The sequence below is a fragment of the Oculina patagonica genome, chromosome 3 (assembly GCF_052425735.1).
Source record: "Oculina patagonica isolate OP01 chromosome 3, crgOcupat, whole genome shotgun sequence".
Lineage (NCBI taxonomy): Eukaryota > Metazoa > Cnidaria > Anthozoa > Scleractinia > Oculinidae > Oculina > Oculina patagonica.
The window spans coordinates 20,854,466-20,875,098 of NC_135760.1; the positions used below are offsets into that span (position 1 = coordinate 20,854,466).

Here is a 20,633-nt window from a genome sequence, read left to right on the forward strand (position 1 = left end):
TGATCATTGATGTTTGAAAATTTAGAACAAACGATCTCTAAATTTGCTTTGCAAATAAGCAGGAACAATGAAATCTTAATAATTATTATGCAGGCCATAGACCCCTAGCAGAGGAGAGGAGGGTGGGGAGGGGGGGGGGCTGTGGGGGGGAAGGTGTATAATTAATTTTACATGTAAACAAACCATTTTTTTTTTCAATTTAATGACAAACAGCAACTAAAAACTACAAGAATTACAAGTCCATGAAGGAGTTTATAGCTGGGAAGAGATCTCCTTGAGATGTCAAAAGCTCTAAAAGGAAATGAAAAAATATAAATAAAACTAGTTTGTCTTCTTTGCATTAAATCTATAATCAGTCAGGCACCATCTTGAGCACCGTGAGATGTCCATCAACTTGCATTACAGATCAGTAGAAATAATAACAGGTGTAGAATCGAAAAATATATTTTTTTTAACAAAATAAAATTTAAGTTTGAATGATTGACTAAGTGTGTTGTCTACTTGCTAACTTCTTGATGTGGGGGTATTTATCTAATTTTTTACCATTTTTGCAACTCTTTTTGATTTAACTTGGAAATTGTAAGTGCAAAAAATTATGTAATGAGTTGCATGTCATTTTCAAGTTGACAACAAAACTGGCCTACATATATAACGTAATTAATTAATACTCCACAGGAAAGCCCTGTATTGTGTGCAGTACCAAATCCTTTATCACTGCCTACAAGACTGCTCCTGGATTAGTTCATCCTTCCTCTCTTATGGGCATGCTTCCCAGCATTAACTGCAGGTTTCAGAAAGGCCAACAGCAGTGTGCTGCTGAGTTTTTTCAAGAATTCTGCCGAGTGTTGGGTTACAGAACCAGTGAATGCCAAAACAATGGTTTCATTCCCAAAAAGGTTGATCTGTCATTTCTCAAAATATTTTTCTTCAATCTGAGAAGTGAAGTAGTATGCTTGGGTTGCAACAATGTGACTTGCAACTCTACAATGGAAACACTTCTTCCTCTTCATCTTGTCAAGGTATGTCCTGCATGATCAATGTGATTCAATTGCTACAAAGAAATCAGTAATCATTTGTTAGCACATAAAAAAATGACAAGACTTCCTTAATAAAGGGAGATTCAAGCTCATGTGACACTGAATCTTATAATAAATCATGATGGCCCTTTTCTGGTCATTAACATTAGAATAAAAATAAGCCTAGATGGGAGGCAATGGGTAGGAACAACAAAATTGCATTGTTTATGTTGAATTAATGCAAATGAGAAGAGTCAATCATGAAAACTGCCATCACAGTGTTGTTGGTACCACAAATTTAATTCAACTTCAATACATAGTCTGGTAATTCTACATGACAGTTTGCATTTCTAAATGACAATGACTTCCCATACACCTCAGTGCTAAATACAGATCTTTTTTTCAATAGGACTATAGTTTGCAGCAACTTATTGACTCAAACAGCAAACCAATACAGTTGGAGACACCATACACCTGTTACAAGTATGTCCTAGATCACACTAGAAATAAAGGCTCCTAAGCACCTTCATCAGATCAATAAATTTAACAATGAGAGTCAGGATTTTGTTACCTTAAAGAGCATATTGTTTTGAGATATTTGTACATGTGAAAAAACACTGTTGAGTGTTTGATGTCTCCCCTTTGGCAACTGAAATACAGAGAAATAATTACAACATTATTATTCATGCTAATTGAGTTTAGAAACCACATTCTTAAATTTTGAAATTTTCAATGATTTTGGGAAAAGTGAACATACAAGGTGTCACAGGAAAGATTTCCTGTAAAAAGAATCAATTTCAATTTCACCTTCACCGGTAATTGTCTTAATGTGTTAAACAAAATTTTTATTGTTTTTTTCGGTGAGCATTTCCTTTGTCCAAATGACCTAATATACCCTGCCATACATTTAACATTTCAATAAGAAAAATGATGCTTATCACTTATCAGGCTTTATTTATCAGTCAAACAACTAACTAGTAGGCATACCAGTGCATGTGGATTTAAATTATAGAGTAACATTTACACTCCCCTTAACACCACCTTAGAACTTATTACATGTACCTCCTATTATAAATTTTCTATTTACCTGGTGGATCTCATTCTTTTTTACTTTCAGCTGCAAGGACCACACTGAGGCCTGGAAACGTTTGGTCATTGGGAAATTACCTTTCACAATCTGCCTACAGCTGCTACGATTTAGTTCCAATGGTGAAAAGTTCCAGCACATTGTGAAATATGATGAGACACTTAAACTCTGTGAAATACATATCTCAGATGATTCTAAGTCAATGGAAACCAGTAGAATATCTTACAAGCTTGTCGCTGTTGTAGTGCACATTGGTAATAAGCTTTCCTCTGGTCATTATGTGTGTTATTTGAAACGAAATGGGTTATGGTATTGTGCAGATGATGCACGCATCAAAGAGTGCACCACCTTTGAGGCTACTAACCAACAAGCCTATTTGTTATTCTATGAAAGGGACATTTCCGCTGACCCTGTGGTGGAGATGTCACAAGGGTTGAGTTCTTTCACTCCTCATACATACCTCAAACATCATCCTTTAAGTTCAGACAGCCAAGAAACAATCCACATTCAACAAGCCACTCCCCCTTCGTATTATGTCACAGAGCCATGGTGTGATGCAAGAACTCCAGCAGTGTGCAGAACAGCACAGGGCTACCCAGGCCTTCAGTATACACCAATGTGTGAGTCTGAAAAGGAGCAGGCAGAACTTATTGTCACCATGAGACACACAATCCCAAACCACCCCAGAACACAGGGCTGGGAAAGTGGGGACCTCCATCAGCTTCTGCCAGGACAAGAGGAAGAAGGCTCCTGGCTGTCAAACTTCCTACTCAACAAAATCTTTCTACTCATTGAGGAGAAAGCCACCTCAGTGGGAAATAAAGTGAGTACCCTAAACTCAGACATCTTTTTAAGAATGGCAACACCTTCAATGGAAGTGTTTCAAAGGTACAAGTTTCACCAACTCTATAGCAACATCCTTGACTCAGAGGTCATTCTTGCCCCATTCAACCATGGCAGACACTGGTGCCTAGTTGTTGTGAGCGTGAAAGAGAAGATGACAATTTATATTGACTCTTTGTACAATGGTGCTGGTGCAAAGATGGCATTTTCCAGAATCAACAACTTCCTAACTTGTTCAGCCACAAACACAGGGAGGAATTTGAACTTCCACGGGTGGAACTATTTTGTCATTCCTTCCTCTGAAATTGCACAGCAGCTCAACAGTGATGACTGTGGAGTGTTTGTTGCCAAGTGGGCACAGCATGTTTCTCTAGGACTGCCCCTTGATTTCACTCAAGATCAAATGGTTACTTTTCGCTACTCCCTCATTCTCGACATAGTGAGAAATTCATTGTCACTGGACATTAAACCTCCCATGCAAAACAAGAATGTTAAAACTGCAAAAGGCACAGCTACGAAAGCTAAAAAGTGCAAAGGGAAACCACAATCAGACAAAGCCCCAACAGCCAATCCAACAGATGTACATGAAGATCAATTCAGTGCAACACGACCAGGAGTAGCATCACAAGCCAAAACATCAAATTCAGTGAATCAAGCCACAGAAAAAAAGCAAGCAAAAACCTCAAGCATCCACACCACAAATGCCAAGCAAACATCTGTAACTCTTAACACGTCAAACAGCCAAGTGATGACTGGCCAACAAAGCTCTGGGTCAGGGAAAACCCCACCTGTGAAGCAATCAAACTGCCAAGCAACAACTGAAAAAAACACATCTGTGAAACAATCAAACAGCCAAGCAACAACTGAAAAAAACCCATCTGCGAAACAATCAAACAGCCAAGCAACAACTGAAAAAAACCCATCTGCGAAACAATCAAACAGCCAAGCAACAACTGAAAAAAACACATCTGTGAAACAATTAAACAGCCAAGCAACAACTGAAAAAAACCCATCTGCGAAACAATCAAACAGCCAAGCAACAACTGAAAAAAACCCATCTGCGAAACAATCAAACAGCCAAGCAACAACTGAAAAAAACCCATCTGTGAAACAATCAAACAGCCAAGCAACAACTGGCCAACAATCATCTGGGTCAGGGAAAGCTCCACCTCTCAACCAACCAAACAACCAAGCAATGACTGGCCATCAAACTTCTGGGTCAGCTTTAACTGCCAACCAGCCAAACATGCCCAGTTCAAGTGGAAATCCATCCAGTACTTATGTGGATCAAGATCATTGTTACTCTAATGCTGTGCCGCCCAAAAAAAGGAGACTTGATTCTGCAGAATTACCAACTAATGTAGCTGCCATTTTGCCACCAGACTACCACTACAAATGCATTGAATTTGAAGACCTGCCAGGAATGGTGCAAGATAGCTTCAAAGTACAATTCTGTATAAAGGATATAACATGCAAGGAAGAAGTAGACAACTGGTTGTCCAAACTTGCCATATCATCTAACATTAAATATAACACAGAAAGTGGTGGCCGAGCACGAAGTGGAAAGAGAGTTTCATTTGCAAGATGGTACATATGCCAGTGCAAAAGAAAGAAACTAACAAAGAAACAGGAAGCTGCCAAAGCTGAAGCACAAAAGAAAAAACAGTTCCAAAAGCAGCCTCACCCAATGAACACAGAGACTAACCAACTTGATCTCCTGTCAAAAAATAGGGACAAAAAGACTGACTGTGGAAGCAAGTTGTCCATTAAAATTTTCACCAAACGGACAAGAGATGAAATGTGTGAAGTTGAATTGTGGTGGAATCACAACCACAGCGTTAACAGCTTCCACCTACAAAGTTTCTGCCCAATACTTCCTTCCACTAAAGCTGCATTTGAAGGCTATTTTGAGAACGGTATGTCTGCCTCTGAAGCATTCCACCACCATGAGACAAAACTCATGCAAGACTCAATTTCCATCATGCTCTTGGCAGATCGAAAGTACTGCCCATCACTGACTGATGTGAACTACATGTATGGAAAATGGCAACTAGACAGAAAGGGGGCCCCAAATGGTCAGAGCATGTTTAACACTCTCGCAAAAACTATAGAAGATTACAATAATAAGAATGCTACCAAAGGAGGAAAATGTTTTCTGCAGACCTTCGAACAATCTGAAAACTCTGAACATCCTTTGATTGTTGCCATATGCACACCCCTCATGAGCAGAGTGCACCAACTTAGACAAGCAGGAGAAATGGCCTTCCTTGATGCTTCAGGAAGCCTTGACAGATTCAACAACCCTGTCTATTTCATGTGTACCCATCACCCTGCTGGTGCACTTCCTCTGGGTGTGTGGATCACATCTGGGCAATCACAATATGTCACTAATCAGTGTTTAGAAAAGCTACAAAATGTTTTGCCACCCCATGCCTTTGGTGGTAGAGGGCCCAAAACGGGTCCACAGATATTTATGACCGACGATGACTCTGGACAAAGAGGAGCTCTATCAGACACTTGGAAAGACTCTCTACTACTACTTTGTACTTTTCACTTCCTACAAGCTGTCTGGCGTTGGCTTTTTAACTCCAACAACAATATTAGCAAAGAAGATCGCCAACATCTAATGGGACATTTTCAGAAGCTTGTTTTCGCAGCCTCACAGAAAGAATTTAAATCAGCAGCAGAAGCTGCATTAACTGACAAGCTTACTTTAAAGTATTCCAATTATCAGGAATACCTGAAAAAATCGTTAAAGAGGCAGGAGGAATGGGCTCTCTGTCATAGACAGAAACTAATAACCAGAGGAAATAACACTGACAACTATACTGAATCAATGATAAACATCTTTAAGAGTGTGATTTTGCACAGAATGAGAGCATACAACCTGATTGAACTATTTAAATTTATCACAGAAGACCTTGAAATGTACTTTCAAAGAAAATTACTTGCCCTTGCCTTCGGCAAAACTCAAAATCTTCATCTGGCTCCAAGGTTTTTTGGTGCTACAGGCTCAACAGTCCAACTCAGTGCTATCAAACAAAGCAGTCATGACTCTTTGAAATTTATTGTACCAAGTAGAACCAATTCAGAGCTCAACTATGAAGTGGACTGTAGAACTGGAATGTGTTCTTGTCCGTTGGGAAGCAATGGCAACCCCTGTGCACATCAAGCTGCAGTGGCGCTAAAATATGGTATCGCTGGAATTAACTTCATCCCTCAGAGACCAGAGGAAAGGTTCAGTCTTGCAAAACTTGCTATTGGAGATCACAAAGAGCTACAGTTACAAAAATTTGTTCATCTCCATCAAAATCAACATGCTGTTTCTGACATGAACAGTAACGACTATGTTATCCCCATGGATGTAGATTCTGCTATCCCTCCAACCAAAGATGACATTTCCAGCAGCCAATCATCTGACAAAGAGTCTGGGGTAGAAGCTGATATTAAAATAGACGACATACTGAGACTTCACAGACAGGTGCAAGATGACATTGAACTGAAGCTCAAAACAACTGATAAGAATTTTCGGGCTTGCTATATGAAATACTTAGAAGTTTACAGAAAGATAATATCAAAGGCAAGAGGTCATGCCCCTGTTGCTGCACTTGCAACAGCATTTGTAAACTTTGGTAAAGATCAACATGGACTTAAACTGCCCATTCTTCACAACAGTAGGGCCAGAATCAGGGTACAGCCAACTTCAATATCAAGACGAAAGTCCAAGATAAAAACATCAGTGCCACAACCAAGTGGTCGAAAGCTATCTTTGAAAGGAGTAAAGGAAAAGGCAACTAATGGAAAACATCAGCTGACCTTAAGGAAGACTGCATCAAACAGAAAACGCCAGCGTAATCTGGCCAGAAATGTGAAATTGAACCTTCCAAATGCTGGACACACTCGTTAGTGGCTGTCAAATTAATGAACCTGAATGTGTCAAATTCATGTTTGTACATTTACACTTACAGAATGGCTTTTTAGGAACATGTAAACAACTTAAGCTCTTGTAACATTCCAGTCATCAGTCTGCTAGTCAGTAAGTTAGTTGTTGCGGTATTGCAAGGTAACAGTCCCTGTAAAGGAAGAAAGAAAAACAATTTAAGCTCCTCCCTAATAAAGCAGAATTTCTTTTTAAACTAATTGGAAATCCAAATTCATCCCATGCCTGAAGAAAAACCATTCATTATCTCCACAGTTTCTGCAGTTTCTGGTGAAAACTATATAATCTCTTCAGACAAATTTTTTTGCTGTTCAAGGATTTATTACTTCAACAGTTAGAACATCCAGCTACATGTAAGTTGCCCAACAAGATGTTTAAAAAGGATGTCTTATTTCACTTCATTTTTTGGTTATATATGTACAGTGTATGAGCTTATATTTATATATTTATACCATGCCATAGAAAATTATTACAGCCAATCAGAATACAGGAAAGCCGTTGTATATTCATTGAAATAAATGTCACATTTTTAAACCAATAGCATTTCTTTTTCAAAAAATTCCTTACCTTAGCCGTAATTTAATCGCTTACTTCAAAGTGGTCCCAAAATATCTCTCGCTCTGGTTGTCAACATGTTTTGGGACCACTTTTTCGTTGCTGGATCTTGTTCGATTTTGTAGACCTACAGCCACATCGATTGCTCTGGCCACATGTTTTTCCTCGCCTTTCATCAGTGCGGTGTTTCTTTCTCGATGAAATGTGGATCTCGTGCGGATCTCGGCAAGTAAATTTGATCTCGACGTACAGAGTCGAAAGCGCCGCCATTTTGAGTAAAGTGGAGCCCAGATCACGACCGTGACAAATTATGGACGGTTACCAAGCTCGAATGAAAAGTGGTCCCAAAAAATTTTTCTGCGCGCAGCAAACCTAAAACACCCATGCGAGGCACAATTAGGGAGGGACACTTTTTTTTGCAGGGGCTGTCGGCTAGCAGAGTATCAGGCCTTCCTAAGGGGAGGGGGGGGGGGGGGGGGGAAAGCCTGATACTCAGGCTACTATCGTGGAGAGGCGAATTCTGTGAAAAGTATACATATAAAAAAACCGTCGCTGGAACTACTGAAAATTAGGAAAAGCGCTAAATTCAGAAGCTTTTGAAATTCGACTCGAGGAACTGACCCAACTCCATACAGCGCTGTCAATTTCAGTTTCTTTTAAGAAACGTTTCAAAAAACGTCCCGTTCATCGACCTCTCCCTCAACAGATCTCAGCAGTCTCAACAACCAAACGTTAAACGGTATCATCAAGTATAAATTCAGAACTACATATGGCACATAATGTCATAACTATGCTCAATATTTTGGTCAATGTGCATGAAATTTGGACAGCAAAATGATCTTGGACAGATCTCTCTTTTGAAGCATAAGATCACAGCCCCCTCCCATGAGACCTGATTTACTGTAATAACCACCTCTGAAACTTTTGGAACTTTTTTGTCTTTCACTTTCGGGTTGAATTGATATCCAAACCGGCCAGTTTGAGACTTAAAGTGCACATTTTAAGTCTTTTTGAAAAAAACGATCCTAATTTTCACTCCAGGACTCAAAAGAATCGAATAAGAAAGTGCTACATGAGCCACTGAAAATGACGAAAATGAAAATGTCTTCTGTGATATGCAAATTTTATACAAGGAATAGGTCGAATACAGCTAAAATTTCAATTAGCAACAATCTAATTTTTTCTTCAGAAACAAGAACCTATTTAGAACTATAAAATAGCCTAAATTGTGTTAAATACCATTTATGTAAGAACCTGTTTAGGTTAACCTGGAAAAATAAGGCTCTTACTCGCGGGTTTTAACTGTATCTTACAAAATGTAAAGGGCGCGAATTACATCTGAGCGGAATTTATGAAATGAAAAAATTAACACGCGACGGCTAGCGTGACAGTACAAACAATAAAAAATATTCTCACGCGATAGCGTGCCGAACAGTCAGCTCAAGCTCGATTGCAATTCATCCGACATCTCCTTGCGTAGTCACAAAGCTGGAATGAATCGCAAACACGTCATAATTGGTGCAGTGGTTGTAGTTGTTCTTGTGATAGCTATAGCCGTACCTTGTGCTCTGTTGTTAGGAAAGAAAGACGAGTCGCCAAAAGAGAGAAGCCATGCCGGGTACGTATTTGTATTTAATCATGTTTATTTCACGATCTGTCTCATAAACACTCATCCTACTCAGTTGCAACGCAATACACTGCAGCAGTCGTTAAACGTACAATAAAATATACTTGTATGACTTGTATTATAAGGTATCGGCCGGCGTTCTGCCTCGGGGGTCAACTTGTGCTTCATAATATAGTGATATGCATACACGCGTGTAGGGAGCGAAACATCACTAGATTTGCAAATTCTTTAAACATTGGAGCAAACGTTTCCTTCCAGGCCTGTGCGCTAAAGTCTTATTTTCTGTCGTAGAAAGCGCGAATTCGAAAGACAGATATTAATTCACGAGCAAAGGTTAAGTGGCTTTCACTGACACACTCTCGAGATATCTAATCGCACAATTTATTGAGGTATTTTAATTTTTTTTTTTTTTAAAAAAAAAAATCCTGAAAATCGAACCAAAATTCAATTGAGCTGCTCAATCGAATACCAATCGTTCTAATCATGTCTAATGGGGTTCGGTAATTAAACAACATCGAACATGTAATTTGCTGTGAGTAATGCTGTGAGTAATGCTGTGAGTCCGATTGTCGAACCAATCGAGCAACATCGAACGCAATCGAACTCAATCCGATTCGATTTTGTTCGGAATGCATCTTTCGACGCCCGGCTGAAAATATGTAAACCATGCAGGAGCAAACAACAGACAGGAGCGAACGCTCGAGTTGTTCAGTTCAGCGATTGACTAAATTTTATTGTGAGTTCGCGGGTTATGTTCGGTTACCAAACCCAATCGAACCGTGATTATATTGGTGTTCGACTGGCCCAAAGTTCGATTACCTTAGTCCTTCTTTTTTTTTAAAAAAAAACGCGAAATTAAGACCCACGAAGAAAATGTTCTCGCGAAATATACCGGGAATATAACATTATTCGTCAACGTTACGGTCACTTTACTACATAATTATCTTGGTACACTACAGTCGTCAAACTAGCTCTACTTTGTTACAAAGGAATATGTCAAACTGTCTAAGTTTCGTTGGTTTTGTTCAGTGGAGGGGGACAGGAGGGCGGGAGACCGAGAGAAGTGAGGGCGGGAAGCGGGATTCCTAAGGTGGTGGGAACCGGGAAAAAAACAAGTAAAATTTCGCAAAAGATATGGGCAAAGAGGAGGGAACCACTACGGAAAGGGGCGGGAAGCGGGAGTAAAAATTACGGGAAAGGGTAAGAGGTACGGGAGGCGGGAGGTTCAGACCCCCCTGTCCCCACCCACTGTTCAGTGTCATTGGAATCTATTGCTGTGGAAAATTAAAATCAGATGTGCCAATTTTGAGATTAACTGTTGTTAGTGAGAGATTATGCATGACGTTATACATCAAACGGCTGAACACGAGCTTGCCTTTCATTTTGTTACCTTTTTATGGAATTCTAAAATTAATCCCTAATAAAAATAGGGAAAAAATCGCACATTCACGACAAATGCAAAACTATTCATTTCCGCGTACGAACGCCAAACGGCAGACGGCAGAAGTTGAATTTTTGCCTTTTGCATGGGAGTGTGCCTGGGGTATCTACCTTATTAGATGGATAGATATCCCGGGCACACTCCCATGCAAATTCTGAGTGTTTTTGTATTCTGAATTATTTCAAATTAACTGGAAACCATACAGAACAAGACTCTATAAGCGGAGATGATGTCCCTAAATGTTTGCCATCTTTATTTCAAGACTGCAGCGGTCAAAAGAAATGAAGGCTTTTGACAGCTTATGAAAGCAGCGCTAGCAGGCATTCTCGTCCCCAGAGCCGCTCGTCCCTCTTAGCCCGCGAAGCCTGTGCACAAGAAACAAGTGGCTCTGGGGAGACACGATTTGATTGGCCAGATTGAGGGAGTTTCAAATCTAGCCAATCATATCAACCGCTTTCAAATCGCGTATAACAAAGAGCTTTTAAAACCGTTCATTTGATTGGCCAATTACATCACAGCCAATAACATCACGGCTTAACTGACCAATCAGCTTCAACGGACCAGACTTATAACATCATCGACTGACAACAACTTTTCACTTGACTCTGAAGATGACTTCCGCTCAGGTTGTCGAAACGTCAGTCACCAACAACAGTTCTTCTCAGAACTACTCTCACCCGGACGATCACACTATACGAAATACATAGCATTATTCGCTAATTGAACGTTTTAGGACGTCACTCTTATACCTGACCCCTAAAGGTTCGAAAAACACGCAGACGAAGTGGTTTTTCTCGGGGCTTGAATCATTGTAAAACAGTGCAGTTTATATAATAAAATGCAATCAGTACAGCGCCTTGCCGCTTCCCCGAATTTTTTCTCAGATGATGCCATTACACGTTTATTCGTTCACATTTTAGCTAAAAAGCTTGTGCTAATATTGTGAATGTGTTTTTTCTTTTAGCATGGAAAGCAAGAAACAAGTGATTGTTGTGTCACTTCCTGGTGAAAGCAATGTTCAGTATTTTGACAACATACAAAACCTTGCTGACTTCGCCATTGAAATGGACGCCAAGACCGAAGGCAGAGATCATTTGTTCATCATCCACGATCGATCAGGCCAAGCTTATCTTCAGAATCACACCTTTACTAATGCTCATCTTATTGAAGTAGATGAGCCTGGGCTAGATATGTGGATGAGAGATTTCCCCCCATGTATGCCAAACCAACAAATCAAGTTCAAGTATAGACCACAGTATCTCAATGTTTCCCAATCCAAACTTGATGAGAGCAATTTCTGGAAGTGTGCAGGTTTGGTGGGGCTTCCACAATTGCAGCAAAGTGATCTTGTTCTTGAAGGAGGTAACATTGTGGAAAACGGAGCGGATGCCGCCATCACCACTGAGAGGGTGTTCGAGGACAATCCAAACGTGACTGAACACGAATTCGTAAAGGAACTAGAAGCTACAATCAAAAGAAAAGTGGCAGTCGTAGAAGACCCACAAGATACAACCGGACACGCTGATGGTATCTTGTCATTTGAATTGAAGAAGATGTTCTCCTGATTTCATTGTTTGATGACGCAGATGGTCCAGGGTATTACGAATCCATGAAAAGCTCTGTTCTCAAGGTCTTCCCTGACCTCACAATAATTCCGTTGCCCTGCTACATAAAGAAATACGTGTCGCATGGATTTGCCTCTGCTGAGGGTTCCTATGCTAACTCCTTGGTAACAAACAACGCTGTTTATGTCCCTTTCTTTTCCAACCAAACAGCCAACAAAAGAGCCTTTGCTGTCTTCCAGAGTAGTACCGACAAAGACGTGGTCGCCGTGGAAGCTGCTGGTAAAGTGCCTGGTCTCGGGGGCAGTGTTCGTTGTATGACATGGCAGATCGACCAGGATCATCCTGTAGCTAAGGCTTTGCTTGCATATGTCAACAATAAGCAAAACTGATCTGTGATTTGATAAAACCTAACGTTATTTGTAACCTTATATATTGTATATAAGTTTGGGAAGTATGAGGAATAAAACAATTGGATGATTTTATGTCTCATGTCGTTTTATTTAGAGCAGACATACGCCGGATGATGTATGACACACCCGATTAAGCCTAGACTGCTTGCAGTCTGTTTTTCTCTCGAAATTTAGTAAGGCTCGGCATTAACCTCGTGCTGTGGATGGTGAGTTTCATATAGAACTCTTCTAATCTTAGAGCAGCATATTGACCTCGTATTAGATTATTCTGTCCTACTTACCGTAAGTAACTCACAACCCAAGGCTTGGGTTGTGAGTTCCTTATGGAACTCACGTAATCTTCGGGCAGCAAATTGGCCTCGTGCTGGATTATACTGTCTTACCTAAGTGGCGAGTTCCATATGGAACTAATCTTACCTGAGAGAAGCATATTGACCTAGTGCTAGATTATTCTCTCTTAGTTGGGTGGTGAGTTCCTAAGGAACTCACGTTATCTGAGGGCAGCATATTGACCTCCTGCAGGATTATTCTTTCTTACTCAGATGAGGAGTTACCTATGGAACTCGTTTTTCTGTGAGCAGCATATGGACCTCGTGCTTGATTATTCTGTCTTACATGGATGGTTAGTTCCTTATGGAACACAAGTTATCTGAGGGCAGCATAGTGACCTCGTGCTAGATTATTCGGTCCTACTTACTTGAGTGGTGAGTTTCTTATGGACCTCACGTTATCTTCAGGCAGCAAATTGACCTCGTGTTGGATTATTCTGTCTTACTTTAGTGGTGAGTTCCATATGGAACTAATCTTATCTTAGAGAAGCCTATTGACCTCGTGCTACATTATTAATTCTTACTTAGGTGGTGAGCACCTTATGGCCCAACTCATGTTATCAGAGGGCAGCATATTGACCTCGTGCTTGATTATTCTGTCTTATTTTCATGGGTGGTTGGTGAGTACCTTATGAAACTCACGTTGTGTGAGGGCAGCATGTTGACCTCGCGATGGATTAGTCTGTCTTACATGGGTGGTTAGTTCCTTATGGAACTCAGTTTATCTGATGGCAGCATATTGACCTCGTGCGGAATACGCATATATATAACGTACATAAATTTAATCCCTCAAGTGGCAAGTAATTTAAAACATTTCCTCCTTCCGTTGAAAACAGTATCTGTCAGTTACCGTCTTTTTTCTTTCCCACCATCCTTCACGCCTTGCAATTTTCTTGACCGTCGGACTCTGGGCTCGAGTCGACTGGGAACGATTTCTTGGTTTTCACGTTACGTCATAAAAATTATAAACTCCAGAATCGTAAGACCCCTGAGTTTTTATCCTTCACTGGCTATTAGACGTCCTTAATACATATATTTTTGAAGGTTTTTAGCTCGATAGCATTCGCCGTCTTTAAGATAGAGCATTTTGAATTTCAGCGTCTCACGCCACACGAGATCAAAGATGGCCGCCAGAAGGCTGTCACGTATTCTTAAAAAAAATGCTTTTTCTTGTGATTTTCAACAATCTGAACAGTTGAGATTTTGCGAGAAGTGTTTATGTGAATGTTTACTTGTTCATGATGGTGATCTGACCGCTTTTTGTAGCAGAAGTGAATGCCAGATGTTTTTGTTGATTTCCGGCCGCCATGTTGGAGCCCAAGCAGTTGGGCTCCAACATGGCGATTCCATACTGTGCTCTCTAAATTTGCGTGAAACATTTTGACGGATAACTCGAGTTCGGAATAAGATACAGACCTGACACTTGGACGAGTAGTTTATATCGTAGTTTTCTACAACCTGTAATATTCTTGATTTTTTTGACTCAATAGTTTTGGATTTATTTTTTCGCAGCGTGACAGTGGCGTGACAGTGAAAACCACCTTTTAAGCCCGAATGAATCACAAACATGTCACAATTGGTGCAGTGGCTAGTATAGCATTCTATCTGGGGACATAGGATTTTTGAATTAATTCGAATTTTTTTGATTGGCTGTTTGGAACAAAGAATTCCTAAGCGGAAGTCGAAAACGTAACGACTTTCTCATACATTCTTTTGAAACGTCGTGACTGCATACATGAAGACCGGAAATCCTAGAATCTAGGACTGGAAATCCTGTGTCCCCAGAGCCCTTTGTTTCCTCGTGCCAAGGCCCAGCCGGCTAAGAGAAACGAAATGGCTATGGGGACGAGAATGTGGTTGTAGTTGTCAGTGTAGTGATAGTTATAGCCGTGCCTTGTGCCCTGTTGTAAGGAACGAAAAACGAGTCGCCCAGAAAGAAAAGCTATTCTCAAAATCGCTCATCCTAGTTTGGGACGAATAACACTGTGGCGTGTGGCAGTCGTTAAACGTAAGCAAAAGGCTCTTTGGGCTACCTCGTATGCCAGTATTCTTTCTCTGTCTCTGTATCTTGCTACAAATGCAACTGTCTGTTGTCTTAGTACTCCATGCATATAGAAAAACGAAAAATACCCTACAACTTTGAAATTGCCTGCGTCTCTTTATCCTACTTTATCGCTGACGTTCCTGACTAACTCAAGCAAGAGAACTGAACTGGCCACATGCGCCACGTCTATATATTTTACGCTTATAAATGTTTAAAATACTTTTTCTCTCTTTCTCTCCGTCTTCCCAACTCCCCCTCCCTCCCCTACACAGGTTAGACTTTAAACGGCGAAACGACTCAAATGAAAGAATAGGCAGTTACGTTACACACCGTGACAGAAGATTATGCACATGTAATCCTACACAGAGTAAATAGATGCTAACACTTTCTGACTTTTGGTGTTCGAGGAATCTGACTCGTGCCGCTGACAGTCAACTCCCACCTTGCAGACACTATTGTGGACAAGGCACACCCCGCTTTTACGGACAGGAGTTGAAGTCCCGGCTAATAAGAATTACTCAAGATAGCTCCCGCTACTACGGACTTTCTCTATTGTATACATCAAATTGTGGTCCGGAAGGTGTCCGTTATATTAATAATACTTGTAAACGCACAACCAGAGTGAGTGAATAAAGTAGAAAAGCAGCACAAATAGTTTACGAAAGAACGGCAAACTGACACAGTTTCATTCATTGTACGTCATTGTAAGTATACCACGAGGAAGGCGCGGTGGCCTAATGGTTAGTGCGCCGGACTCCGGATCGAGCGGTCCGGTTTCGAGACCTGCACAAGAGAACTGCGTTGTGTTCTTAGGCAAGACACTTTACTCTCATAGTGCCTCTCTCCACCCAGGTGTATAAATGGATACCGGCCAATTTACTGCTGGGGGGTAACCCTGCGATGGACTAGCATCCCAGAAACCGGGATAAGCTCCGGCCTGATTAGCCACTTGGCTCGACAGCAGGCTTTACCTATACCACGAGGAAGTGTTGTGTAACTATTTTTATACCATGCCATAGAAAAATACGCTTACTAAATTTCGTCGAGAAATACAATCGCAGCGCACGATGGGAAGGTTGGGTTGAATACCGTCGAATATTCAACGGTTTTCCTGTATTCTGATTGGCTGTATTTTCTATAACACTGCGCAACGTCTCTGTAGATATGAAGACATCTGCGTTTCGTGTGGAAAAACATGTGCTGAAGGGAAATCGCAGATTAGGTTGCATGATAAGACTATTGCCACTCGCATGATCGAGGGCTTGTTTGCCAAACATTAAGCCAACAAGGAACTGAACTGTCAGGATTGATTCTCCTTAACGAGTAACTTCCGTTACCAGTCAATCATTCTTAATTTTATGTGAACTGTTTAATACAATTTTTAACTTCAAATCTTAGAAGTAAGTTTTACAAAATACAATAATGTCTGTTGACTAAAGAAAATTGAGTATTTCATTTATATATTATGCAAATAAGAGGAGATGAAACTGAATCAAGCCTAGCTTTAACATCTCCTTCAGTTTTCATTTCTTTACAATGGTTTTCCGTTTACATAATCAGCTGTATATCAATAAAACTCTGTAAAATTCAAACTAAAATAATTTTCTTATTACATATTGAATAAACTCCGTTACCTGAACCGTTAGCAACAGAACAGGGATTCAACAAGAAATTAATTCATAAAGCAGCTGACGGATGCTATCTACACAAAAACGGTGCTTGTGTGTTATCCATTAAGGTCAATTTTTTGCTGATATTTTTCTCAGTGCACAAGATCCCTTTGAACGTTCTTAACAAGTAAAAATTCGCGAGCAAACTATAAGTTCAAACAGTCAATTAGCAGAATTAGTACCGAGTATAACGGAACAAGGCGAACAAACCAAGCACAATGGTGCCAAATACTCCAGCTATTGTCGCTTGGCCTCCATCAGTTACCTCGTAAGCTTTCCATGACAACCCAATTTCCTTCACGTACATATTGCAGAAATCTTGGCAGTTATGGCAAGGCTTGCAGTAAAACCCAAACTCTTTCGTCACTTTTATTGCTTTACGGATTAAATCTCGGCCCGTGGCTTCGACTTCACCGAGGTGCGTCATCTTCGACTTCCAAGATTTCGGAATTGGTCTCATAAATGGTAAGGTACGTCTATATCCGCCGACCACTGCGATAGTAAGTTCTACTGTAAGAAAATGCTCATCATTCGGGGTGAGAACAATCGATTTATGCGCTCCTTTTTGTCTTTGTCGAAAAGAGTACACTTTGTACTTCCGTTTTGAGTCTAGCTCCAGCCATTCTTTCTCGCTTTGTCTTATCAGCCTTTGCTCGTGTTCTACTAAAAAGTCGTCGGCTTCAAGCATCGGTTTAGCAAACACATTATCGCTGTATGAAGACATCAGTACTGGATTTATCTGCGACTTGAATCTGCATTCAACATGTGATGTTTGTAACTTGTCGTAGGTCCTTTTATTGAATCAATATCGAAAGGAAACAAGTAGACTTGCCACAATGAAATTCAAGCGCGTATCCAGTCATTTGAGAATGTTTATTTGAACGAGCTATTAGCGGGTGAGCTGTCAAATTTACTTGACACATTTTACACATTTCGACATACATAGCATTATTCGCTAATTGAACGTTAACGTTTTAGGAGGTCACTCTTATACCTGACCCCTAAAAGGTTCGAAAAACACGCAGACGAAGTGGTTTTTCTCGGGGCTTGAATCCTTGTAAAACAGTGCAGTTTATATAATAAAATGCAATCAGTACAGCGCCTTGCCGCTTCCCCGAAATTTTTCTCAGATGGTGCCATTACACGTTTATTCGTTCACATTTTAGCTAAAATGCTTGTGCTAATATCGTGAATGTGTTTTTTCTTTTAGCATGGAAAGCAAGAAACAAGTGATTGTTGTGTCACTTCCTGGTGAAAGCAATGTTCAGTATTTTGACAACATACAAAACCTTGCTGACTTCGCCATTGAAATGGACGCCAAGACCGAAGGCAGAGATCATTTGTTCATCATCCACGATCGATCAGGCCGAAAGTATCTTCAGCACCACACCTTTACTAATGCTCATCTTATTGAAGTAGATGAGCCTGGGCTGGATATGTGGATGAGAGATTTCCCTCCATGTATGCCAAACCAACAAATCAAGTTCAGGTATAGACCTCAGTATATCAATGCTTCCCAAGCCAAACTTGATGAGAGCAATTTCTGGAAGTTTGCAGGTTTGGTGGGGCTTCCACAATTGCAGCAAAGTGATCTTGTTCTTGAAGGAGGTAACATTGTGGAAAACGGAGCGGATGCCGCCATCACCACTGAGAGGGTGTTCGAGGACAATCCAAACGTGACTGAACACGAATTCGTAAAGGAACTAGAAGCTACAATCAAAAGAAAAGTGGCAGTCGTAGAAGACCCACAAGATACAACCGGACACGCTGATGGTATCTTGTCATTTGTTGAAGAAGATGTTCTCCTGATTTCATTGTTTGATGACGCAGATGGTCCAAGGTATTACGAATCCATGAAGAGCTCTGTTCTTAAGGTCTTTCCTGACCTCACAATAATTCCGTTGCCCTGCTACATAAAGAAATACGTGTCGCATGGATTTGCCTCCGCTGAGGGATCCTATGCTAACTCCTTGGTGACAAACAACGCTGTTTATGTCCCTTTCTTTTCCAACCAGACAGCCAACGAAAGAGCGTTTGCTGTCTTCCAGAGTAGTACCGACAAAGACGTGGTCGCCGTGGAAGCTGCTGGTAAAGTGCCTGGTCTCGGGGGAAGTCTTCGTTGCATGTCATGGCAGATTGACCAGGAACATCCTGTAGCTAAGGCTTTGTTTGCATATGTCAACAATAAGCAAAACTGATCTGTGATTTGATAAAACCTAACGTTATTTGTAACCTTATATATTGTATATAAGTTTGGGAAGTATGAGGAATAAAACAATTGGATGATTGTATGTCTCATGTCGTTTTATTTAGAGCAGACATACGCCGGATGATGTATGACACACCCGATTAAGCCTAGACTGCTTACAGTCTGTTTTTCTCTTGAAATTTAGTAAGGCTCGGCATTAACCTCGTGCTGTGGATGGTGAGTTTCATATGGAACTCTTCTAATCTTAGAGCAGCATAATGACCTCGTGTTAGATTATTCTGTCCTACTTACTTGGGTTGTGAGTTCCTTATGCAACTCACGTAATCTTCGGGCAGCAAATTGACCTCGTGCTGGATTATACTGTCTTACCTAAGTGGCGAGTTCCATATGGAACTAACCTTACCTGAGAGAAGCATATTGACCTAGTGCTAGATTATTCTGTCTTGGTTGGGTGGTGAGTTCCTAAGGAACTCACGTTATCTGAGGGCAGCATATTGACCTCCTGCAGGATTATTCTTTCTTACTAAGATGGGGAGTTCCATATGGAACTAATCTTACCTGAGAGAAGCATATTGACCTAGTGCTAGATTATTCTGTCTTGGTTGGGTGGTGAGTTCCTAAGGAACTCACGTTATCTGAGGGCAGCATATTGACCTCCTGCAGGATTATTCTTTCTTACTAAGATGGGGAGTTACATATGGAACTCGTTTTTCTGTGAGCAGCATATGGACCTCGTGCTTGATTATTCTGTCTTACATGGATGGTTAGTTTCTTATGGAACACAAGTTATCTGAGGGCAGCATAGTGACCTCGTGCTAGATTATTCGGTCCTACTTACTTGAGTGGTGAGTTTCTTATGGAACTCACGTTATCTTCAGGCAGCAAATTGAGTCTCAATGGGGTTAACCGTTAGCCGTAAAACGGCCAAAAATTTAGCCGTTAGACGTAAAAAATGGAAAATTTTAACCGTTAGCCGTAAAATGTGTTAACCGTAAAAATCGGTCAGTGATTATAAATAACCCAAACTAGTTCACCTCATCGTCCCAAAAATGGTCCAAAGACCAAAAATACGTTTTTCACAATGGAAATTGATTTTTAACTATTAAAAACAAACAATAACTTCTGTTAACCGTAATGGAAATAAATTAACCGTTAGCCGTAAAAAGGCCAAAATTTTAACCGTTAACCGTAAAAGCCCCCACCCCATTGAGTACCCTCCAAATTCTGTCTTACTTTAGTGGTGAGTTCCATATGGAACTTATGTTATCTGAGAGAAGCCTATTGACCTCGTGCTAGATTATTTATTCTTTCTTACGTGGTGAGCACCTTATGGAACTGATATTATCAGAGGGCAGCATATTGACCTCGTGCTAGATTATTCTGTCTTATTTTCATGGGTGATGAGTACCTTATGGAACTCACGTTGTGTCAGGGCAGCATGTTGACCTCGCGATGGATTATTATGTCTTACATGGCAGGGCTCAAAATAACGGCCGGTCAAAGGACAATGTCCGGCCAAAATGACGATTTGTCCGGACAAAATTTTGGTTCGGCGGTCATTTTGACCGGTCACGTACACGGCTTTCAAATAAATAACACACAAAAAAAAAATTATTTGCAGTATTTCTTGAAATTTTACAGTAAAATCATAAAATATCATAGGAGAAAGCTCTTGCAGTCACAAATTTGTAGAATACAGATAAGACGGTCACGCGGATTTGTTAGCGGTTTGCTTAAATAAAACAGGAAACATCCACGTTTGTAAATACGCTAAAAAGACAACAATGAACATGACAGCATGCAATCAACGTCTGCTATTAATACGCATAGTACGCAATTACAGTTTCAATTGTCAGGCGGGCCGAGAAAAATAGCACTCGTTAGTGGATTTAAAAAA

The 20,633-nt window shown here is 40.5% G+C and overlaps 3 protein-coding genes and 1 long non-coding RNA gene across 6 annotated transcripts; 3 read left to right on the forward strand and 1 right to left on the reverse strand.

Moving 5' to 3' along the window:
• Positions 1–149: 149 nt before the first annotated feature.
• On the reverse strand, positions 150–7,742 carry LOC144647044 (uncharacterized). 3 transcript variants are annotated; one of them, XR_013569511.1, is made up of 4 exons: positions 7,454–7,742; positions 6,913–7,019; positions 1,588–1,665; positions 150–1,051 (listed from the first exon to the last, which is right to left on the reverse strand). It is a non-coding gene; the product is annotated as an uncharacterized LOC144647044 (long non-coding RNA). The 3 variants fall into 3 exon arrangements; XR_013569512.1 differs by lacking the exon at positions 1,588–1,665; XR_013569510.1 differs by lacking the exons at positions 6,913–7,019; positions 7,454–7,742 and adding an exon at positions 2,104–2,244.
• LOC144647043 (uncharacterized) lies at positions 2,300–7,379 on the forward strand. Its single transcript, XM_078506787.1, has one exon. It carries the CDS (start codon positions 2,306–2,308, stop codon positions 6,851–6,853), a length of 4,548 nt encoding a protein of 1,515 aa, XP_078362913.1. The 5' UTR covers positions 2,300–2,305; the 3' UTR covers positions 6,854–7,379.
• Positions 7,743–8,791: 1,049 nt separating the features above from the next.
• LOC144645707 (uncharacterized) lies at positions 8,792–12,535 on the forward strand. The gene is made up of 2 exons (XM_078505255.1): positions 8,792–9,059; positions 11,474–12,535. Exons 1-2 carry the CDS (start codon positions 8,935–8,937, stop codon positions 12,072–12,074), a joined length of 726 nt encoding a protein of 241 aa, XP_078361381.1. The 5' UTR covers positions 8,792–8,934; the 3' UTR covers positions 12,075–12,535.
• Positions 12,536–17,646: 5,111 nt separating this feature from the next.
• LOC144645708 (putative agmatine deiminase) lies at positions 17,647–18,785 on the forward strand. The gene has a single exon (XM_078505256.1). The coding sequence runs from the start codon at positions 17,739–17,741 to the stop codon at positions 18,723–18,725; it is 987 nt and encodes a 328-aa protein (XP_078361382.1). The 5' UTR covers positions 17,647–17,738; the 3' UTR covers positions 18,726–18,785.
• Positions 18,786–20,633: the final 1,848 nt, after the last annotated feature.

Excerpts from the sequence above, each read along its gene's own strand:
- LOC144647043 (XM_078506787.1), top strand. The coding sequence starts at position 2,306 with ATGGAAACCAGTAGAATATCTTACAAGCTTGTCGCTGTTGTAGTGCAC.
- LOC144645707 (XM_078505255.1), top strand. The coding sequence starts at position 8,935 with ATGAATCGCAAACACGTCATAATTGGTGCAGTGGTTGTAGTTGTTCTT. Across the intron at positions 9,060-11,473 it reads AAAGAGAGAAGCCATGCCGG|CATGGAAAGCAAGAAACAAG; the intron begins GTACGTATTTGT and ends TTTTTCTTTTAG.
- LOC144645708 (XM_078505256.1), top strand. The coding sequence starts at position 17,739 with ATGGAAAGCAAGAAACAAGTGATTGTTGTGTCACTTCCTGGTGAAAGC.